Source organism: Nerophis ophidion, linkage group LG18 (genome assembly GCF_033978795.1).
Source record: "Nerophis ophidion isolate RoL-2023_Sa linkage group LG18, RoL_Noph_v1.0, whole genome shotgun sequence".
Classification (NCBI taxonomy): Eukaryota; Metazoa; Chordata; class Actinopteri; order Syngnathiformes; family Syngnathidae; genus Nerophis; species Nerophis ophidion.
Genome location: NC_084628.1, coordinates 34,414,199 through 34,438,666, shown reverse-complemented (window position 1 = coordinate 34,438,666; position 24,468 = coordinate 34,414,199). Strand labels below are relative to the sequence as shown.

The window sequence follows — 24,468 nt, the reverse complement described above, 5'->3', positions numbered from 1 at the left end:
TTTAGTCAGCCACCGATTGTGCTAGTTCTCCCACTTAAAATGATGACAGAGGCCTGAAATTTTCATCATAGGTACACTTCAACCTTGAAAGACAGAATGTGAAAAAAAAATCCAGGAATTCACATTGTAGGAATTTTAAAGAATTTATTTGTAAATTATGGTGGAAAATAAGTATTTGGTCAACCATTCAAAGCTCTCACTGATGGAAGGAGGTTTTGGCTCAAAATCTCATTCATTCTTTCCTTAACACGGATCAATCGTCCTGTCCCCTTAGCAGAAAAACAGCCCCAGAGCATGATGATTCCACCCCCATGCTTCACAGTAGGTATGGTGTTTTTGGGATGCAACTCAGTATTCTTCTTCCTCCAAACACGACAAGTTGAGTTTATACCAAAAATTTCTTTTTTGGTTTCATCTGACCACATGACATTCTCCCAATCCTCTGCTGTATCATCCATGTATCCATTTTGGTATAAACTCAACTCGTCATGTTTGGAGGAAGAAGAATACTGAGTTGCATCCCAAGAACACCATACCTACTGTGAAGCATGGGGGTGGAAATATCATGCTTTGGGGCTGTTATTCTGCTAAGGGGACAGGACGATTGATCCGTGTTAAGGAAAGAATGAATGAGATTTTGAGCCAAAACCTCCTTCCATCAGTGAGAGCTTTGAATGGTTGACCAAATACTTATTTTCCACCATAATTTACAAATAAATTATTTAAAATTCCTACAATGTGAATTCCTGGATTTTTTTTCACATTCTGTCTCTCACAGTTGAAGTGTACCTATGATGAAAATTACAGACCTCTGACATCATTTTAAGTGGGAGAAATTTCACAATCGGTGGCTGACTGAATACTTTTTTGCCCCACTGTATATATATATATATATACATATATAGTTTGTACACCCCTGAGTCTGACATTGACCTATATTTATATTATGAAGTTTTCTATAATTCCCCAAGGAAAGCATAAATAATGTGTTGTTGTTTTTTCAGTATTTGTCCATCTCTTATCTCTTTAGTTAAAACCGCACCAAATGTCGTCTTGTCATATTTGCTCTACGTTTTCCGCCCGTACCAAAGCCTGCTTTTCATCAGAGCTCCTCCTCCACATGATGTGCGTGTCAACCTGGTGCTGATGTGTTCATGTAGCCCCTCCCCTCCCTTTCTCATTCTCGTAGGACGTCTCAAAGGCGGAGAGCACCTCGGTGCTAAATCTGCTGTAGTTCAGGTTTGTTTCCATTAGAGCGCATGGAGGCTGATCGCAACACAATCGTGCAAATTTGTGACATTTCAGGAGAGAACGGGGTTGGTTGTCACACATTATGTACGAACCCCAAAAGCAGTGAAGTTGGCACATTGTGTAAATGGTAAATAAAAACAGAATACAATGATTTGCTAATCTCTCTCAACCCATTTTCAATTGAATAGACTGTTAAGACAAGATATTTAATGTTTGAACTGATGAACTTATGTTTTGCAAATATTAGCTCATTTAGAATTTGACGCCCGCAACATGTTTCAAAAAAAGTTGGCACACATGGCCAAGAAGACTGAGAAAGTTGAGGAATGCTCACCAAACACTTATTTGGGGCATCCCACAGGTGAACAGGTTAATTGGGGACAGGTGGATGCCATGATTGGGTATGAAAGTAGCTTCCATGTGTAAGGACTGATTGGCATAGTAATGCCGGGTTTGTCCCTCCGTGGATGCGTCGACAATGGTAAGTTTAAATGATTTATTAAACTTAACAAAAACAGGCTACGAACAAAAAGACTGGAGCTAACAGCCAAAATAAACCAAGGGCGCTAGCATAAAAGCTAGGAATAGAAAATAGAAAAACTAAGACTGGCACAAAGGCACACAAAAAGGAAAAACAATTCATCAGCATGAGAGCTGGAATAAAACAAAGGCTTAGCGTGAAAAGCTAGCGAGAATATACGTACGTGAAGTCAGTCGATACTTGTTGCTCATGGGCAAATTTATGGACCCAGACTGAACAAAGAAAAGAGGAAAGCTTATATAGGGAGAAATCAAGGAGAACCAGGTGTGTGTAGAAAACGAGGAGCAGGTGAAATCAATGTGTAACCATGGTAACGGACTAAACAGGAAATAAGTGGGTCAGAAGAGAATGAAACAAAGATGGAAAATTAAACATGTGAAGATCTGAGCGACGGATCGCAACACCATGAAATGCTCAGAATGGGGGAAGGCTCACCACTTTGTGCAAAAATTTGTGAGCAAATTGTCCAACAGCTTACGAACAACATTTCTCAACGAGTTGTTGCAAGGAATTTAGGGATTTCACCATCTACTGTCCGTAATATCATCAAAAGGTTTAGAGAATCTGGAGAAATCACTGCACGTAAGCGGCAAGGCTGAAAACCAACATTGAATGCCCGTGACCTTGGATTCCTCAGGCGGTACTGCATCAACAAGCGACATCAGTGTGTAAACGATATCACCACATGGGCTCAGGAACACTTCAGAAAACCACTGTCAGTAACTATAGTTGGTCGCTACATCTGTAAGTGCAAGTTAAAACTCTAATATGCAATGCGAAAGTAATTTATCAACAACACCCAGAAATGCCGCCGGCTTCTCTGTGCCCTAGCTCATCTAAGATGGACTGATGCAAAGTGGAAAAGAGTTCTGTGGTCTGACGAGTCCACATTTCAAATTGTTTTAGGAAACTGTGGACGCTATGTCCTCCTTACAAAAGAGTAAAAGAACCATCCGGAGTGTTATGGGCGCAAAGTTCGAAAGCCAGCATCTGTGGTGGTATGGGGGTGTATTAGTGCCCAAGGCATGGGTAACTTACATATCTGTGAAGGCACCATTAATGCTGAAAGGTACATGCAGGTTTTGGAGCAACATATGTTGCCATCCAAGCAACGTTATCATGTACGGCCCTGCTTATTTCAAGACAATGTCAAGCCACATTCTGCACGTGTTACAACAGCGTGGCGTCATAGTAAAAGAGTGCGGGTACTAGACTGGCCTGCCTGTAGTCCAGACCTGTCTCCCATTGAAAATGTGTGGTGGTGCATTATGAAGCCTAAAATACCCAAACGTAGACCCTAGACTGTTGAACAACTTAAGCTGTGCATCAAGCAAGAATGGGAAAGAATTCCACCTGAAAAGCTTCAAAAATTGGTCTCCTCAGTTCCCAAACGTTTACTGAGTGTTGTTAAAAGGAAAGGCCATGTGACACAGTGAGAAAGATGCCCATGTGCCAACTTATTTGCAATGTGTTGCTGCCATTAAATTCCAAGTCAATAATTATTTGCAAAAATTGTAGTTTCTCAGTTCCAACATGAAATATCATATTTTATCAGTCTATTCAATTGAATATAAGTTGAAAGGGAGTAAAACCGTCAAATTTGAAAGAGGACTTTTTGTGTTTTTTATGTCAAGCTTTAAACATCCATCTGCTCAGTAATTGTCTTCCATGCTTTGACACATAACAATTGTTAACCTTAAAAAGAATTAAGAGAAAACTACAGTTTATATTGTCACATGTACCACGGTTGGAGAATACCTGCACTCGAGTCAAAAGTGTGACAACCATCCGTGTTGTTCCCTGCAGCGTCTCACGAAGGTGAGTACACCCATCTCATTACAGAAGTCATTCGATCATATCTTTCATGGGGCAATATGATAGGATTGACATGTGATTGTATTTTAGAGTAGTCAATGTACAGCTTGCTTGTATGTCCAAATGTCCTTTCTATGGTATTGTCCCCTGAGAAGGTATGACGAGAATACCCACTTTTGTGAGCTGGCACACTACAAGACATTCATCACGACCTTACCTTTTCCTCCTCACTCGTTGTCCACCTTCCTGCCTGCAGCATTCATTTCCTTCCAGATAATGTTCATTGACAACATCAGAGCAACACGTTTTATGTACAAACCCCGTTTTCATATGAGTTGGGAAATTGTGTTAGATGTAAATATAAACGGAATACAATTATTTGCAAATCCTTTTCAACCCATATTCATTTGAATGTACTACAAAGACAAGATATTTGATGTTCAAACTCATAAACTTTTTTTTTTTGCAAATAATAATTTACTTAGAATTTCATGGCTGCAACAAGTGCCAAAGTAGTTGGGAAAGGGCATGTTCACCACTGTGTTACATCACCTTTTCTTTTAACAACACTCAATAAACATTTGGGAACTGAGGAAACTAACTGTTGAAGCTTTGAAAGTGGAATTCTTTACTATTCTTGCTTGATGTACAGCTTAAGTTGTTCAACAGTCCGGGGTCTTATTGTCGTATTTTATGCTTCATAATGCACCACACATTTTCGATGGGAGACAGGTCTGGACTGTAGGCGGGCCAGGAAAGTACCCGCACTCTTTTTCTACGAAGCCACGCTGTTGTAACACGTGGCTTGGCATTGTTTTGCTGAAATAAGCAGGGGCGTCCATGATAACATTGCTTGGATGACAACATATGTTGCTCCAAAACCTGTTTGGACCATTCAGCATTAATGGTGCCTTCACAGACGTGTAAGTTACCCATGGTTTGGCCACTAATACACCCCCATACCATCACAGATGCTGGCTTTTGAACTTTGTGCCTATAACAATCTGGACGGTTATTTTCCTCTTTGATCCGGAGGACACCACGTCCACAGTTTCCAAATATAATTTGAAATGTGGACTCGTCAGACCACAGAACACTTTTCCACTTTGCATCAGTCCATCTTAGATGAGCTCGGGCCCAGCAAAGCCGGCGGCGTTCCTGGGTGTTGTTGATAAATGTCTTTGGCTTTGCATAGTAGAGTTTTAACTTGCACTTACAGATGTAACAACCAACTGTAGTTACTGACAGTGGTTTTATGAAGTGTTCCTGAACCTATGTGGTGATAATCCTTTACACACAGAGGTCTGTTTATGATGCAGTACCGCCTGAGGAATCAAAGGTCCGTAATATCATCTCTTACGTGCAGTGATTTCGCCAGATTCTCTGAACCTTTTGATGATTTTACGGACTGTAGATGGTAAAATCCTTAAATTCCTTGCAATAGCTCGCTGAGAAATGTTGTTCTAAAACTGTTCAACAATTTGCTTACAAATTGGTGACCCTCGCCTCATCCTTATTTGTGAATTACTTAGCATTTCGTGGAAGCTGCTTTTATACCCAATCATGGCACCCACCTGTTCCCAATTAGCCTGCACACCTGTGGGATGTTACAAAAAAGTGTTTGATGAGCATTTCTCAACTTTTTGTCAGTATTTATTGCCACCTTTCCCAACTTCTTTGTCACGTGTTGCTGGCATCAAATTCTAAAGTTAATGATTATTTGCACAAAAAAATGTTTATCAGTTTGAACATCAAATATCTTGTCTTTGTAGTGCATTCAACTGAATATGGATTGAAAAGGATTTGCAAATCCTTGTATTCCGTTTATATTTACATCTAACACAATTTCCCAACTCATATGGAAACGGGGTTTGTAGAAGAAGACTAAATCGGATTAGTAAAGAATAAACTAGAAAGATTCCACACACCTCAACACGGGTGCAATTATACATTAATTGCAGTCCATAGTGGATCTAACATAATAGTGAGAGTCCAGTCCATAGTGGATCTAACATAATAGTGAGAGTCCAGTTCATAGTGGATCTCATATAATAGTGAGAGTCCAGTCCATAGTGGATCTAACATAATAGTGAGAGTCCAGTCCATAGTGGATCTAACATAATAGTGAGAGTCCAGTCCATAGTGGATCTAACATAATATTGTGAGAGTCCAGTTCATAGTGGATCTCATATAATAGTGAGAGTCTAGTCCATAGTGGATTCAACATAATATTGTGAGAGTCCAGTTCATAGTGGATCTCATATAAAAGTGAGAGTCCAGTCCATAGTGGATTTAACATAATAGTTAGAGTCCAGTCCATAGTGGATCTAACACACTATTGTGAAATTCCAGTCCATAGTGGATCTCACATGACAGTAAGAGTCCAGTCCATAGTGGATCTAACATAATATTGTGAAAGTCCAGTCCATAGTGGATCTAACATAATAGTGAGAGTCCAGTTCATAGTGGATCTGATATAATAGTGAGAGTCCAGTCCATAGTGGATCCAACATAATAGTTAGAGTCCAGTCCATAGTGGATCTAACATAATATTGTAAAAGTCCAGTCCATAGTGGATCCAACACAATATTGTGAAAGTCCAGTCCATAGTAGATCTAACATAATAGTGAGAGTCCAGTCCATAGAGAATCTAACATAATAGTGCGAGTCCAGTCCATAGTGGATCTAACATAATAGTGAGAGTCCAGTCCATAGTGGATCTAACATAATAGTGAGAGTCCAGTCCATAGTGGATCTAACATTATATTGTGAAAGTCCAGTTCATAGTGGATCCAACATAATAGTGAGAGTCCAGTTCATAGTGGATCTAACATAATAGTTAGAGTCCAGTCCATAGTGGATCTAACATAATATTGTGAAACTCCAGTCCATAGTGTATCTAACATAATAGTGAGAGTCCAGTCCATAGTGGATCTAACATAATATTGAAAGTCCAGTCCATAGTGGATCTAACATAATGGTGAGGGTCCAGTCCATAGTGGATCTAACATAATATTGAAAGTCCAGTCCATAGTGGATCTACCATAATATTGAAAGTCCAGTCCATAGTGGATCTAACATAATAGTGAGGGTCCAGTCCATAGTGGATCTAACATAATATTGAAAGTCCAGTCCATAGTGGATCTACCATAATATTGAAAGTCCAGTCCATAGTGGATCTAACATAATAGTGAGGGTCCAGTCCATAGTGGATCTAACATAATATTGAAAGTCCAGTCCATAGTGGATCTAACATAATATTGAAAGTCCAGTCCATAGTCGATCTAACATAATAGTGAGGGTCCAGTCCATCGTGGGACCAGCAGGAGACCATCCCAAGCGGAGACGGATCAGCAGCGCAGAGATGTCCCCAACCAATGCACAGGCGAGCGGTCCAATCCCGATCCCGACTCTAATCCAGTGCGCCTTTTGTATGAAAATAGACCTGACTAGAACGTGAAATTTAAGAAGGAGGAATTATGTCTTTGTTGTGTGTAACATGTTTTTGAAGGATAATAAGTTAAAGTACCAATGATTGTCACACACACACTAGGTGTGGTGAAATGTGTCCTCTGCATTTGACCCATCCCCTTGATCACCCCCTGGGAGGTGAGGGGAGCAGTGAGCAGCAGCAGTGGCCGCGCCCGGGAATTATTTTTGGTGATTTAACCCCCAATTCCAACCCTTGATGCTGAGTTAAATTAGGTTGCATGACGGGGACAGTTTTATCCTGGAACAGATTATTTACATTCATATAAAGGTATGCTCTATTATTAGTGTGTATTTCCTTATTTTATTCGGTTTAGGCGCTGCTGCCTGTATTCATGTGATGATGCTACTGCTAAAAATCCGTCATGTACTAACAAAAATAAACATTGTACAAACTCCAAAACTAGTGAAGTTGGCACGTTGTGTAAATCGTAAACAAAAACAAAATACAATGATTTGCAAATCCTTTTTTACCTTTACTCAATTGAATAGACTGCTAAGACAAGATACGTGACGTTCAAACTGGAAAACGTTAATTTTTGCAAATATTAGCTCATTTGGAATTTGATGCCTGCAACATTTTTCAAAAAAGCTAGCACAAGTGGCAAAATAGACTGAGAAAGTTGAGGAACAGGTGGGTGCCATTATTGGGTATAAAAGCAGCTTCCGTGAAATGCTCAGTCATATACAAACAAGAATGGGGCGAGGGTCACCACTTTTTTGAACAAATGCGTGAGCAAATTTTCGAACCGTTTAAGAACAACATTTCTAAGCGAGGTATTGCAAAGGAGTTTAGGGATTTCACCATCTACGGTCCTTAATATCATCAAAAGGTTCAGAGAATCTGGAGAAATCACTGCACGTAAGCGATGATATTACGGACTTACGATCCCTTAGGTGGTACTGCATCAAAAAGCGACATTAGTGTGTAAAGGATATCACTACATAAACTAAGGAACACTTCAGTCAACCACTATCAGTAACTACAGTTTTTCGCTACATCTATAAGTGCAAGTTAAAACTCTACTATGCAAAGCCAAAGTCATTTATCAACAACACCCAGAAACGCTGCCGGCTTCTAAGATGCACTGATGCAAAGTATAAAAGTCTTCTGTGGTCTGACGAGTCCGCATTTCAAATCGTTTTTGAAAACTGTGGACGTCGTGTCCTCCGGAATACAAACAGGAAATGAACCATTCGGATTGTTATAGGTGCAAAGTTCAAAAGCCAGCATCTGTAATGGTATGGGGGTGTATTAGTGCCCAAGGCATGGGTAGCTTACACATCTGTGAAGGCACCATTAATGCTGAAAGGTAAATATAGGTTTTGGAGCAACATATGTTTGCATCCAAGCAACGTTATCATGGACGCCCCTGCTTATTTTAGCAAGACAATGCCAAGCCACGTGTTACAACAGCCTGTCTCCCATTGAAAATGTGTGGCGCAATATGAAGCGTAAAACATGACAACGGAGTCTCCGGACTGTTGAACAACTTAAGTTGTACATTAAGCTGGAAGGGGAAATAATTACACCAGAAAAGCTTCATAAATTGGTCTCCTCAGTTCCCAAACCTTTACTGAGTGTTGTTAAAAGGAAAGGCCATGTAACACAGTGGTAAAAATGTCCTTATGCCAACTTTTTTGCAATGTGTTGCTGCCATTAAATTCTAAGTTAATGAATATTTGCAAAAAAAAATTGGTTTCTCAGTTTAAACATTAAATATCTTGTATTTGCAGTCTTTTCAATTGAATATAAGTTGAAAAGGATTTGCAAATCATTGTATTCTGTTTTAATTTACCATTAACACAACGTGCCAACTTTTGGTTTTGTAAAAACCGATCATGCCACTTTTTTTTTATGCAAGAAAAGACACATTGTTGTGCCTTTTTTCAATTGCCATGACACTAACCACTAGAGATGCGCGGATAGGCAATTATATCATCCGCAACCACATCACCAAAGTCGTCATCCACCCGCCGTCCACCCGAACCAACATTTTATCAGGACCGTACCCGCCCGCCAACCACCCGCTGAAATACATCAGAGGTCGGCCGCCTTTACCACTCACAGAGCTATTTAAACCTGTTTCACAGAGTAATGAAGACAATTGGAGCCGCCAACGTTCTCGCGACTATCCAATAGCGTTCATCCTGATGACAAGAATATGAGCGTGCTGTGAAGCCATTGCCTTAGACCAGTGGTCCCCAACCACCGGACCGCGGCCCGGTATCGGGCCGCAGAATAATTTTTTATTCATCTTTATAAATCAAAAAAATATTTTTTTATTTATTTTATTTTATTTTTTTATTAAATCAACATAAAAACACAATATACACTTACAATTAGCGCACCAACCACAAAAACCTCCCTTTTTCATGACAAAAACGTCTCTTTTTCATGACAAAGAAAGAAAAAAAGGATTCCACCCCACCCCCCTCCACCTGGACAAATTATAAAGCGTTAAACAGTCTGCGGATACAAAAAGGTTGGGGACCACTGCCTTAGACACCTTCAACAACATGTACGAACCGATTGTTGGTCCGGCAACATGTTGTGTGCAGCTTCCACAATTACACGTACAAGATTGAAAGGCATAATGGGTGATACAGAGTACACTGATGGTTGTGATATAAACAACTTTAACACTTACTAATATGCGCCACGCTGTGAAGCCACACAATACAAGATTGCCAAACACATTTCGGGAGGACATGCTCACAGTAACACAACATAAACGCAACACAACAAATACCCAGAATCCTTTGGATCCATGAGACTCCTGAATTTATTTTACACCCCCGCGCCTCCAACCACGCCCACCTTACCGACGCACGCTGCTAGCGGGGTGTATAAAATAGTCAGGAATTGTCATGAATACAAAGGATTTGGGGTATTTGTTGTGTTGCGTTTATGTTGTGTTACTGTGAGGATGTTCTCCCGAAATGTGTTTGTCGTTCTTAATTGGTGTGGCTTCACATCGTGGCGCATATTACTAAGAGTGTTAAAATTGTTTATATCACAACCATTAGTGTACTCTGTGTCACCCAGTATGCCTTGCAGTCGTGTGCGTGTTGCCATGGAAGCAACATTCGACATGTTGCTGAACTGACAAGCAGATCGTACATGTTGTAGAAGGCGACAAAACTGATGGCTTCATAGCACGCCCTAATACAGGGGTAGGGAACCTATGGCTTTAGCCCCAGATGTGGCTCTTCTGATGACTGCATCTGGCTCTCGGATAAATCTGAGCTGACATTCCTTAACACGATGAGTAATGAATAATTCCACTTGTAATCACAGTGTTAAAAATAAAGTTCAAAGTACAAAACATTCTCATGCTTTTTTATGTTCAAGAAGTTGCGTTAATGGTAAGTAGTAATTCATTTATTATTGGTTAGTGTGGGGCTTGCCCTCCTGGGGGTTCTTCAGACCACCAAGCTACGAAATGAGAGCCCTTTTCAGGGTTACATTATTGTTTTATTTTTCAATAAGTCTCTCAGTTGCTTTCCAGCAATTGTATTTTTTTCTCTCGCTCGCGCTCCGGCTCCAGCCTCCACCCCGTCTCTCCTCCTGGCTGCTTCTTATAACAGAGCAACAGGTGATTAGATAACAAGGCCCAGGTGGGCCATCTATGCACCTGTCGCAGATTTCGAGGCGGGTCCTGGGACACCCAAGCTTGCTGCAGGCCCACAGGCCACGCCCCCACCACAGTTAGCTTCAGAATAACAATGTTGTTACAAAGAATAAGAGACCTATTATACTCTAGAAATGTTGGTCTTACTTAAAAATGCACACGTTTAGTTGTGTTCAGTGTTGTAAAAATATTATATGGCTCTTACGGAAATACATTTTTAAATATTTGGCTTTCATGGCTCTCTCAGCCAAAAAGGTTCCCGACCCCTGCCCTAATACTTATTATCTGGGTGACTGCCAACAGTCATTCAAAATAATAAAAGCGTCTCCTATTGTCTTCTTCGCTTTATGACACGGGTCTTAAATGGCTCTTTGAATAGCAAAGGATACCGATCCCAGAACCATTTATATCAAATATTTCCGGATGGTTCGACTGCCACCCGCCTGAATCTAATTAAAATCTATTTTTTCGTCACGTCAACCGCCCGACCCGCGGTTTAACCGCGGACTCCGCGGATGAGACCGCAAACCGCGCATCTCTACTAACCACCATGAACTTATGCCTCTTGCTTGTTCTGAGTAGGAATAACAAGGCACGCATGCTCAAAGCAGAGCTTGCACTTTTTTTTTTTTCTATAGAGCCTAGGAACTAAAACGTCCTCATGTCATGACCTTCATCGGCTCGTGTTTCCTTCCAGACCGACAAGCCAGCGTCTCGCACCAGGCCAAAAAAGAAAGCGACGACGACATCGGGGAAGGCGGCGAAAAAGGCGAAAGAGAAGCAGCTTGCTGGTTCGGCCTCAGCCAAGAAGAAAGAAGCGGCTGCCGTGGCGTCCTCAGAACCTCCAGGGGATGGAGGCGTCTCCAAGAAGAGCAAAGAGATAAGCAATAGACTGGCCGAGGCAAAACAGTAAAGAAAAAAAACTAAGATAGCATCGTGTTCTTTATGCCTTTTTCTCATTTAGTGTCTATTATTCCAGTGTGTGCGTGAAAGAGAGAGTGTGGGATCAAAGCTGCTTTTTTTTATTTTTATTATTGAGCACATAATTTGCACATTATTTATTATAGGAGTCATCTTTACTCTAAACATAAGAGCCTTTGCTGCGTGTACGATACTAAAGGGCGTTTTTATCTACAGAATCACATCCGATAATTGTATAAACTCACTTTTTAGGTTTTTCTGGGTCTGTTTCACAGTCACAGTGCCTGGGCTGCAAGGTCCTGGTGTTGTTTTCCTCTTCGTTCTTCAGGGTGCACCCGCCGCGGAGTGTTTTTGCTGTGTGGGTGATATCCAGTTTCGTTTTGTTGCTAAGAAACCAAATCAATTTGAGCATAATTCCCTGCAGCTTGCAAGCCCCCCTCATTTTTGGTTGAACAGCAATACAATATTCTAGCAGGCTTACGCCATCACATTCTAGCTTGTAAATTAAGCCTTTTTGGGTATAAATATGTACTATTTGAAATGTATGCATGTGTAGTTATTAGGTTCTGGTTGGCAGATACCGGGTAGTTTATAGTGGCTGAAATAAACACACAGACCAGCTTGGTAGCTCCCACAAACACATTTACTGTACACTAATAATGACAATACTGTATTATTTTTCAATGATGACTCAACTTTTCCTTCGAGCTACTAACACTGATGTCTAAAAAATAGGATAATATAAGTAAATCCTTCTGTCAAATCTATCAATTTGTTAACTTTGTTATATAAACAACCACATTACTTGAATGCATCATTACTGAACGTTTTGCGACAATTGCGGTGCGTTCGAGGCTACCCGGAAAACATTATACCGTCCTTTTAATGATGACGCTGTCTCTCAAAGCTGCAAGATTAAACACTGGAGTCTAAGTATTAAAAGTTTTAATTCAACGAGAATAAACACACACACACTCAAATTATCTATTTTTGTTTAAGTACCATGATTTCAACTGTGGTGCGTCCAACACTCCCCATGAATTGATTAACGTGGACCCCGACTTAAACAAGTTGAAAAACTTATTCGGGTGTTACCATTTTGTGGTCAATTGTACGGAATATGTACTGAACTGTGCAATCTACTAATAAAAGTATCAATCAATCAATTAAAGAAAAAAACAGTCCCGTCATTAATGATGTTGGCTTCGAGCCCGCTGTGTTTTTCTCAAAGCTATCAAATAAAACAATGGGAAACGATTTTTTTTTTAATTCTACTCTCCTCTTATCACCTGAATGTACCATGATTTCAACTGTGGTGCTTTTGTGACCACTCGGGAGTGCTTCAGAGTAACACAACTTTAATGATGATGTTGGCTTCAAGCCCGTCGTATTTTTCTCAAAGCTACAAGATAAAACAATGGAGTCTAAATATTACGAGGGAAAAGTTGTAATTCAACGACAATAAACACACTCAAATGATCTATTTTTATTTAAGTTCTACTATCCTCATCACCGGAATGTACCACGATTTCAACTGTGGTGCGTTCACGACTACTCGGGAATGCTTCAGAGTAACACAACTTGGCGACAACGGGCTAACATTTTAACATATATGTGGCAGATAATTTGACTGTGGTTATGCGTGTGCGTGTTTGTATTCATAACTGACCTCTGCAGCTTGCTGCCCACTATAGAATGGAGTCCATTATACCATCACCGCAACAAAGTGCCACAAATCCCACTCCCACTTCCTGGTGCTGAAGGCCAACATCTTTTGTCGTGGTCTGCTTAATAGGTTGTGTTGTTCTCTTGCTCACCGACAGAGGACGCTAATGAGACATTAAAGACAAATTACTGCTGAGGTGTTGTGATTTTTATTTTTTGTGTGCTGGTTTGGAAGAACTCAGATTAAAAACAACAAACACGTGAATGTCAACTGCATCTTGTGACTTATTTGTTTTTAGAACATTGTTTTCGATTACTGTACTTACATGTTTGATATAAAAAAAAATCACCATAATTACAGCGACTCCATCTGATGAAGCCCCTTTATTCTAATTTAAATTACTTGCTTGACGTTGTCGTCCATTTTCCTGTGAATCAGTCATCCTGACATAATAGCGCATTAACAATTCAGACTTTACTGTTCGTGCGTTTGCAGAGCAACATGATATATTGAATAAAATATAAGCGATGACACTGCAGTAGCTAAAACTCCCTCCTTCTGAGGAGACAGCGGCTCTTTTTTTTGTTTGTTTAAGCGGTTGGTTATTCCACTGATGACAAAGGTCACAAATTGCATGGATTTGTAAGGGAAAAAATTCAAAAACCCCGTTTCCATATGAGTTGGGAAATTGTGTTAGATGTAAATATAAACGGAATACATTTGCAAATCCTTTTCAAGCCATATTCAATTGAATACACTACAAAGACAAGATATTTGATTTTCAAACTCATAAACTTTTTTTTTGCAAATAATAATTAACTTAGTATTTCATTGCTGCAACACGTGCCAAAGTAGTTGGGAAAGGGCATGTTCACCACTGTGTTACATCTCTTTTTCTTTTACAACACTCAATAAACGTTTGGTAACGGAGGAAACTAATTGTTGGAGCTTTGAAAGTGGAATTATTTCCCATTCTTGTTTCATGTAGAGCTTCAGTCGTTCAACAGTCCGGGGTCTCCGCTATCGTACTTTACGCTTCATAATGCGCCAGACATTTTCGATGGGACACAAGTCTGGACTGCAGGCGGCCCAGGAAAGTACACGCACTCTTTTTTTATGAAGCCACGCTGTTGTAACACGTGCTGAATGTGGCTTGGCATTGTCTTGCTGAAATAAGCAGGGGCGTCCATGAAAAAGAGGGCTCTTAGATGGGAGCATATGTTGTTCCAAAACCTGTATGTACCTTTCAGCATTAATGGTGCCTTCACAGATGTGTAAGTTACCCATGCCCTGGGCACTAATGCACCTCCATACCATCACAGATGCTGACTTTTGAACTTTGCGTTGATAACAGTCTGGGTGGTTCGCTTCCCCTTTGGTCAGGATGACACAATGTCGAAAATTTCCAAAAACAATTTGAAATGTGGACTCGTCAGACCACAGAACACTATTCCACTTTGGATCAGTTCATCTTAGATGATCTCGGGCCCGGGCAAGCCGGTGGCGTTTCTGGATGTTGTTGATAAATGGCTTTTGCTTTGCATAGTAGAACTTTAACTTGCACTTACAGATGTAGCGACGAACTGTATTTAGTGACAGTGGTTTTCTGAAGTGTTCCTTCCTTTAGGACCTTCGTATTGTGAGGCACATGCACTAAACCCGTGTTTCACCGTGCTGCCTTTGGTGCTTCCATTCAACCACCATCAATCTTCTTCCGCTTATCCGAGGTCGGGTCGCGGGGCCAGCAGCGAAGCACAGACTTCCCTCTCCCCAGCCACTTCGTCCAGCTCTTCCCGGGGGATCCCAAGGCGTTTTCAGGCCAGCCGGGAGACATAGTCTTCCCAGCGTGTCCTGGGTCTTCCCCGTGGCCTCCTACTGGTCAGACATGCCCGAAACACCTCCCCAGGGAGGCGTTCGGGTGGCATCATGACCAGATGCCCGATCCACCTCATCTGGTTCCTCTTGATGTGGTGGAGCAGCGGCTTTACTTTGAGCTCCTCCCGGTTGACAGAGCTTCTCACCCTATCTCTAAGGGAGAGCCCCGCCACCCAGCGGAGGAAATGCATTTCGGCCGCTTGTGCCCGTGATTTTGTCCTTTCGGTCATAACCCGAAGCTCATGACCGCAGGTGAGAATGAGAACTTTGCCTTCCGACTTAGCTCCTTCTTCAGCACAATGGAACGATACAGCGTCCGCATTACTGAAGACGCCGCACCGATCCACTTGTCGACCTCGCAATCTACTCTTCCCTCACTCGTGAACAAGACTCAGAGGTACTTGAATTCCTCTACTTGGGGCAGGGTCTCCTCCCCAACTCGGAGATGGCACTCCACCCTTTTACAGACGAGAACCATGGACTCGGACTTGGAGGTGCTGATTCTGGAACCGCCCCCGTTGTCCACACGATCTTGCAAAGTCTTGTCAAGCAAGACAGCCCCGCAGCATCCAGAGCCTTAAGGAACTCCGGGCGGATCTCATCCACCCCTGGGGCCTTGCCATCGAGGAGCTTTTTAACTACCTCGGCAACCTCAGTCCCAGAAATATAAGAGCCCACCACAGATTCCCCAGGCACTGCTTCCTCATAGGAAGACGTATTGGTCGGATTGAGGAGGTCTTTGAAGTATTCCCTCCACCGATCCACAACATCCGCAGTCGAGGTCAGCAGAGCACCATCCCCACCATACACAGTGTTGACATTGCCCTGCCTTAAATTTAAATTATTTACGGAACTTGTGTGAGCCAGTGACTTTACATTTTGTTACACATATATATTTTGATTTATATTTGAGTTACTTTTTTGAGTTTACAACCCACTGGCGCTATTTTGTACTGTTTTTGTAGGATAGGATAGGATAGGATAGGATAGGTCTTTATCGTCATTGCACAAGTACAACGAAAAAATGTTTTCAGCACAAACCCGTTCAAGATTAGACAAACAAACAGTGTACAGGGTTACAGAACAGGAACGCTGATGGGTCGCCACAAGGCGCCTCGTAAAAATGCGGCAAAAGGTAAAACGCTGGGGAAGTATGAGTAAAAAACTACAATCTAGACTGGGCTCCTAAGGGGTCCCAGTGTGGAGTGGGAAAAAAAACCTCCATAGCAAAGCACATATACATATTACAACATATATCTCGAGATATTTGGCCACAGAGGGAAGGGAGTGCGGGGTCATGGTGGTTGGCCACAGCTCTCAGGCGCTGACCATCCTATGAGATTAGCGTCAAGGGTGTTGGCTTGGGGGTGGGGTATGTATTTGTGTGGCGCATATCTTGTGGATGCATGTTTGTAAGCCTGCAGTGTGTCTCTGTTCCGCGGCTTTGATGTCGTGCAGTCGCTTGTCCAAAGTCAACAACAACAGGTGTGTGTCCATGAGGGACAAGAAAGGAGTTTTTTGTGTCTTCGCTGCACTGTCCTTCGGGAGAGTCTCGAAGCCAGGGAAAGAATCCAAATTCGAATGTTTTGTATACGAGTGAAAATGAAATTTGCTTTTCAATCTAAATTGTCTATGACTGTTCCTCAAACCTGCGGGGCAGACAGTCCGATGTGATCCAAATTCACAAGAGTGTCCACAGCATATTCCAATCATTTGTGGCAGCTTTGGGGTACTTAGTAGACTGCCAGCAATTTCCAATATGTCCACAAACCAGAGCAATGTTTACTCCACTCAGCTGATGTCCTGTTGTCATAATTCCGAATAGGTAGATATCTTCACGTCCTTGACTGAAAAGGGTCGCCAGGCACGCGGCACTCCTTTTTCTCCCAAGAGTCCGTCGTGTATCCAGCAACAACCGCTCCGTCACGACAAACCGGTTCCCTTAATCCCAAGATCTAGTCAATTTCGTTGAGGCCAGTTGAATAGTTCCAATGTTTAGATTTGGAGAACATTGCAAAAAGAAGCAACAAAAAAAGTTAAGGCAAGACAAGACAAAGAAGCAAGCAGGAGAAATAAGGGAGAGGAAAGGGGAGCTTCCGCCCTCGATGAGGGCCAGAGAGAAAGGACTTTGTACTTGTTTTGATTATTATTATTTCTTGATTGTTTGTAAATTCCCATCTGGTCAAGTTGCCACCCGAACGCCTCCATAGGGCACGTCCAACCGGTAGGAGGCCACGGGGAAGACCCAGGACACGTTGGAAAGACTATGTCTCCCGGCTGGCCTGGGAACGCCTCGGGATCCCCCGGGAAGAGCTGGATGAAGTGGCTGGGGAGATGAAAGTCTGGGCTTCCCTGCTTAGGCTGCTGCCCCCGCGACCCGACCTCAGATAAGCGGAAGAAGATGCATGGATGGATGGATGTTTGTAAATGTTGCAGATTATAAATAAAGGTACAGTGAGGCAAAAAAGTATTTAGTCGGCCACCGATTGTGCAAGTTCTTCCACTTAAAATGATGACAGAGGTCTGTAAATTTCATCATAGGTACACTTCAACTGTGAGAGACAGAATGTGAAAAAAAATCCAGGAAAGAGAATTTAAGGGGATACCTTTAGTCAAAAAGTGATTTATGACCCCTCATAAATCAATGATTTATGACCCCTCATAAATCAAAGGTCAATGATTTATGAGGGGTCAAGTTCAAAGGTAAATGATTTATGAGGGGTCAAGGTTAAAGGTCAAAGTCAAAGGTCAGGGTCAAATGTCAAGGTCAAGTGGGTGTGGCTTACCCCGGAAGATGGTGGAGTTAAGACCTGCGGTGGGAGTGGTTAAACCAGGAAGAGGGTGGAGTTTTAACCAGAAAGAGGGCAGAGTTAAGACCTGTAGTGGGAGTGGTTAAACCAGGAAGAGGGTGGAGTTAAGACCTGACGAGGGAACAAAGGAGGGTTCAGTTTTTTAAGAAAGCAATGTCATCTGAGCAGCATGTGACCGTATATTTGATAGTTTAAATGTTTACGATCGTTTGAAACAACTTCCAGATTTCGATGTATTGATGGCTGGGAATGTTACGTGTGGAGATGTGGACACGCACGCACTTCACACACACACACACACACACACACACACACACACACACACACACACACACACACACACACACACACACACACACACGCAGAGGAGGGGTACAAAAGGGCAGTGTATGGCTTAGTCATTATTTGGAGCTTTATACGTTAGCGTAAAGACTTTGTTCGATTCGGTCATGATTAGTGAAACGCCTGTGTCGATTTATAAAAATAATAAAACTTACATTGACGCTCCGCAAAAAAGTCGAGTGTTTCTAAATCGTATTCAGATGCCGCCGACCGAGTCTTTGCGTGAGAAATGGGACTTGGAAGCGTACGGGATGGAGGGATCTTTTGGATTTGTATTCAGATACGAAATGGGTGATATCTGCTTATTTCAGCTAAAAGAAAGAAGAGACGGAATCCCTTTCTCGATATTTTCATCGTTATCTACCGTGGATTGGGAAGTTTTTGTTACGTGTGGAGATGTGGACACGCACGCACTTCACACACACACACACACACACACACACACACACACACACACACACACACACACACACACACACACACGCAGAGGAGGGGTACAAAAGGGCAGTGTAAGGCTTAGTCATTATTTGGAGCTTTATACGTTAGCGTAAAGACTTTGTTCGATTCGGTCATGATTAGTGAAACGCCTGTGTCGATTTATAAAAATAATAAAACTTACATTGACGCTCCGCAAAAAAGTCGAGTGTTTCTAAATCGTATTCAGATGCCGCCGACCGAGTCTTTGCGTGAGAAATGGGACTTGGAAGCGTACGGGATGGAGGGATCTTTTGGATTTGTATTCAGATACGAAATGGGTGATATCTGCTTATTTCAGCTAAAAGAAAGAAGAGACGGAAGCCCTTTCTCGATATTTTCATCGTTATCTACCGTGGATTGGGAAGTTTTTGGTGGACACGCACGCACTTCACACACGCACACACGCACACACACACACACACACACACACACACACACGCACGCACACACACACACACACACACACACACACACACACACACACACACACACACACATTCGTACGCACACATCGTTAAGACCAGAAGAGGGGACAAAGGAGGGTTCAGTTTTTACTGACCAGCCATTTGACAGTTTAAATGTTTACGACCGTTTGAAACAACTTCCATACCTCACGAAAACATATTTAAACAGATGGAAAAAACTATCGCAGAACACAGTGTAACCTAGCAACTGACCTTTACGATCGTTTGAAACAACAGGTCAGTTTGGGGGACAAAGGAGGGTTCAGTTTTTACTGACCAGCCATTTGACAGTTTAAATGTTTACGATCGTTTGAAACAACAGGACACGCACGCACACACACACGCACGCACACACACACGCACGCACGCACGCACTCACACACACACACACACACACACGCACACACAAGCACACACACACACACACACACACACACACACACACACACACACACACACACACACACCCCATTACCTCTGCTATACCATGTTATTAGACATTGGTTTAACTCCATTTAAGCATTTAAACGTTAAAAGCATTGCACTTGTACGTTGTAATACTTTTTTTTTTTTACCAGCCGATGACGACGAAGTGAAAGACGATGAACTTTGTTTAAACAATCTTACAAAGTTGGAAGATGATTATCGAGGTGTGTTTAAACCTTCGAATTATTTAATATTATGTGTATTCATTATTTTGTTTCATAGAGGAATTGCCGTAAGATCCTAACGCGATCGTTTTAACACAATCGCAGTCTGGTGAGTCAAATGATTCTCATTTTACAAGAAAAAAACATGCGGTATACAATACATATATACATATATTTACTTACAGATTTTCCGTTTACATCTTCGGCTCACTGGTCTCCCTTAACGCTGGCGGGTCCGTCAACGTCCATTCCAGGCAGAGGAGAAGGCTTGATTGCGCCAAAGACTCCAGACATCGAATCCTTGCTCCGAGGGGAAATCATCGAAAACGACGGTGAATGTCCGACAGGCACCCGCTGTAAGTTTTTCTCGTTTTCTGTAAGCTTTTTAAGATTCTCAGGAGCTTTAAAGAGCTCCTCTCATTCCAATGTCTTTCGCTCAAATGAATTTCGCGCCTAAGGGGAATGGGCGGGGACTGATTCCGGAGGTGGGCGGTTGTTTCCGCCAATCAACCTTCTGGTGTGCATTAGCGTCACTTACTGAAATGGAGTGTGGACCAAGATGGATCCCTACTCTATATTCTTTTATTTAACCCAATGTTTTTTAAATACGTGTATAATGCTTTATATCCTATGTGTTGTGAATTCCATCCTACAATATCTTCCAAGGAACCCAAAGAAATGTTACCACACCTCCCGCTTTATTTATTCTATAGATTGCCTGAACTATTTCATAAACTAAATCTTGTCTTGTTTCTGATGCTATGTTTTTTTTATGCTCATCAATGCACTGTTGGACTGCGAGCACACAACTACTTTCCTTGCTTTGTTTTCCTCTATCCAGTTAACTGCCATATAAATTGCTACCAATTCCCCCGTAAAAAACAGATAGTTTATCACTGATTATTTTATTTAATACTATGTTTCCTTGTGGGATAACTGCTACAGCTCTTACCTTTAATTTTTTATAGTTTTTGATGCATCCGTATATATATCATATCTCAATCCATTTTTTCTATCTGGTAACTATTTAAATTTATATTCTTTAGTAATTGCATGTTTTCTTTTGGGTTATCAAACATCCACGGTGGTATTGCAGGCATTGGTACTGTAGGACTAACTTTAATATTGTCAATTTTAACTTTATTACATATGTCTCCTATAATCCACCCAAAACTATTCTTTTTTTTTCTTTTCTCTTTTTCTTGGCAGTTTGGTAGCACTGGACAAGTGGGATATCCTTGCTTGGATCCTTTTAAAGTTGCCCGATAAACTGCTGAGAGTTGATCTCTCCTCTTGTCCAAAGGTTTTTCGTTCATTTTTACTTGTAATACTGCCACTAGGGTTGATGTAGTAGCTCAACAACATAACCTTAAAGCCTGTGACTGGATCCGGTCTATTTTCCCAAGTCATGTTTTTGAAGCAGATTGGTAAATAATGCATCCGTAATCAATAACAGATGGAATTAAAGTGATATATATACATATATTGTTTTCAACGTCAACCTATCAGCCCCCCAATCATTACCCCTCAAAGCCCTCATCATATTTAACACCTTTTTACTTTTTCCCCTATTTTTTTATTTTCCGGAAGGAACACTCCTGAAGGAATAAATAAAGTACTATCTAATCTAATCTAATCAAATCTATTTTGCTGATGTGGGTTGACTAGTTCATATTTTTATCAAACCATATTCCTAAATATTTAAATACTTGTACCTCTTCTATATTTTCACCTTAGAGTTTTTATTTGGAGCTTGTTTTGTACTTTTGTCTTTGTAAAATGTATGACTTTTGTCTTTCCAACAGAGAATCTTAAACCTCAAGCCGTTCCCCAGTCTTGAACATTATTTACCACTTTGTTAGTTTTTTGATTATTTCTTTTGACTCTAAATAATATACTAGTCTTTCATTAATTTTTTTTTTTTTTCCATTACTTTCCCCAAATGTATAATTTCCTGCCTCTTCCGGGTCTTACCCTGACTTGCATATTGGAATTGTTACCGCTAATTTTCCCCTCTGCCGGTCATTCTCCTTCTTCATATATCCTGTCATATCATTTCAAGACCACTTCTTTGACGATGCTACCTAAGTTTTTGATCATTTGATAACCCACTAGGTCTTTCCCCGGTGACGTATTTTTAACCTTTTTCAAAATTCGAACCATTTCATTCAAAGAAAATGTCATATCCATAGTGTTGGTAAAGCTATTATCGTTGTCTTCCATCATTTCCCCAATATTTAAACTCATTGTTTTTCTCTCTTTTGTTTTTCCACATTTCTCAAATTATCATTACTGTGCACTTTAACAAATGTTTTTGCTAAAGGTTCTGCTGTTTCTTTACCCGTGACTACATCTTCTTTAATAAATGTGGCACATCAGCCTCTTTACCCTTCATTCCTATCTTTACGAATCGTTATATATCCTTTTATTATAAAGTTTAATATTGGCTTCAGCCCTGTTTCTTGAATACAAATTATATGTGGTTTAGTTTTCATATTTTTAATATATCCCTTTAATTCATGTTCGGTTGCTATCAAACTTCTGGCATTCCACCGGACAATTAACAGGGTGTTGGAATGTGGTAACATGACTCCGTCACGTCTACTCTCCGTAGTACAGCTTGCACCCGGTCCCAAGATAGTTCTTTCAACAACTTTGCTGCTGCTTTGACAATCATTTTGATCTTCTCAGTCTTATTTTTTTTACTTTCATTTTGTATCAAAGCTGAGTTGTGCTCTCTGGTTTATTTTGCAAATGAACCGACAGAACATGATCATGTACAAGACTCGCCTACCCACAATGCACTGCAGCCCAACGCTCCTGGTCGGATGTTTTTTCGGGGTTCATGGAGAGATGCGGTAAAGAGTGGTAGCCAAGACACACGGTCACACACGGTCACACACGGTCACACACGGTCACACTCGGCAATTATTTTGACCTGGGGAGCAGATTTAGAGGAAAAAAATGTGGTAACTTTGTTTGTTTTATAACTTGTGCCAGGATAGCAGTAATTGCACAAAGGCATTCTTCTTCTTTTAGTTTTCTGACAGCACGTAGGCGCTCGCATCAACTTTCGTCTTTTTAACAAATGGGTAAAGGGGGGATGATGTATGCCGTAAAACTAGTTGGCACATTTAATATTTAATAATAATGAATATTGTAAAATTCTATAATTTTTGTTATTTAAAGGGGAAAACCCGATTCAAAAGTACATAACAGTTGTTTACTGGCTAAAAATAAAATGATCCTGAAAGTGATCACATTCATTTTAGATTTAATTATACTGTACAATATCCTTAAAACATGTCATTGTGAAATAATTGATAATATTGTACATTGTACATTTTACTCCTCGTTTCATATTCAAAGTGAAAACATTTACATTTATTTATACGGCGGATTTCACAGACAGAATCACAAAGTGATTTACAGTGTGTATAGAAAATGAAAGCATAGTAAAAAAATCAAAAATAAAAATTTCCTCCCTTTCCTGTCATGTCTCTATTCCCCACACTTTGAGAAATGCTGAATTAGGTCAACATTTTTCGACCCGTATGTACAGTCACCGTGTGCTCGGAGAAGAGGTAGGATTAAATATAAGTTTTACTTCTTAATATTCCTTTTCAGATTTGTTGAAAGGTGCAAATGGAACCATGTGATGTTACTTGACGTAAACATGTCTGTAACAAATACATCAAAACCATAGCCGCGTGTGTAATGACTAACATTTACATAACATTTTGTAGATGGCATTGCATGTCTTGACTTGTTCTATTCTGTCTTTTGAACGTACAAGTCAATGTCTTGTTTTTAGTGTGAGGTTTAACTGTTGTGTTTATTTTGTGTCATTGTGAAGTTTTTTGTACCTGAAAATCAGATATCCCGGCCCCCCAGACACATTTTTTCCTCTAAATCTGCTCCCCAGGTCAAAATAATTGCCGAGTGTGACCGTGTGTGACCGTGTGTGACCGTGTGTCTTGGCTACCACTCTTTACCGCATCTCTCCATGAACCCCGAAAAAACGTCCGACCAGGAGCGTTGGGCTGCAGTGCATTGTGGGTAGGCGAGTCTTGTACATGATCATGTTCTGTCGGTTCATTTGCAAAATAAACCAGAGAGCACAACTCAGCTTTGATACAAAATGAAAGTAAAAAAAAATAAGACTGAGAAGATCAAAATGATTGTCAAAGCAGCAGCAAAGTTGTTGAAAGAACTATCTTGGGACCGGGTGCAAGCTGTACTACGGAGAGTAGACGTGACGGAGTCATGTTACCACATTCCAACACCCTGTTAATTGTCCGGTGGAATGCCAGAAGTTTGATAGCAACCGAACATGAATTAAAGGGATATATTAAAAATATGAAAACTAAACCACATATAATTTGTATTCAAGAAACAGGGCTGAAGCCAAAATTAAACTTTATAATAAAAGGATATATAACGATTCGTAAAGATAGGAATGAAGGGTAAAGAGGTTGATGTGCCACATTTATTAAAGAAGATGTAGTCACGGGTAAAGAAACAGCAGAACC

General features: G+C 41.0%; 1 protein-coding gene across 2 annotated transcripts in view; it reads left to right on the top strand.

Annotated features, from left to right (window-relative positions):
• Positions 1-13,588, top strand: part of map6b (microtubule-associated protein 6b) — a 29,680-nt gene extending 16,092 nt beyond the window's left edge. Inside the window, exons 3-4 of one of the 2 annotated variants that reach the window (XM_061878039.1) lie at positions 1,190-1,239; positions 11,429-11,563. In XM_061878039.1, coding sequence (XP_061734023.1) covers positions 1,190-1,234 — 45 coding nt within the window. In that variant the 3' untranslated portion in view covers positions 1,235-1,239; positions 11,429-11,563. Of the gene's footprint in view, positions 1-1,189; positions 1,240-11,428 lie in introns of both variants that reach the window. The other variant, XM_061878038.1, reaches the window with a different exon arrangement.
• The last annotated feature ends 10,880 nt before the right edge of the window (positions 13,589-24,468 follow it).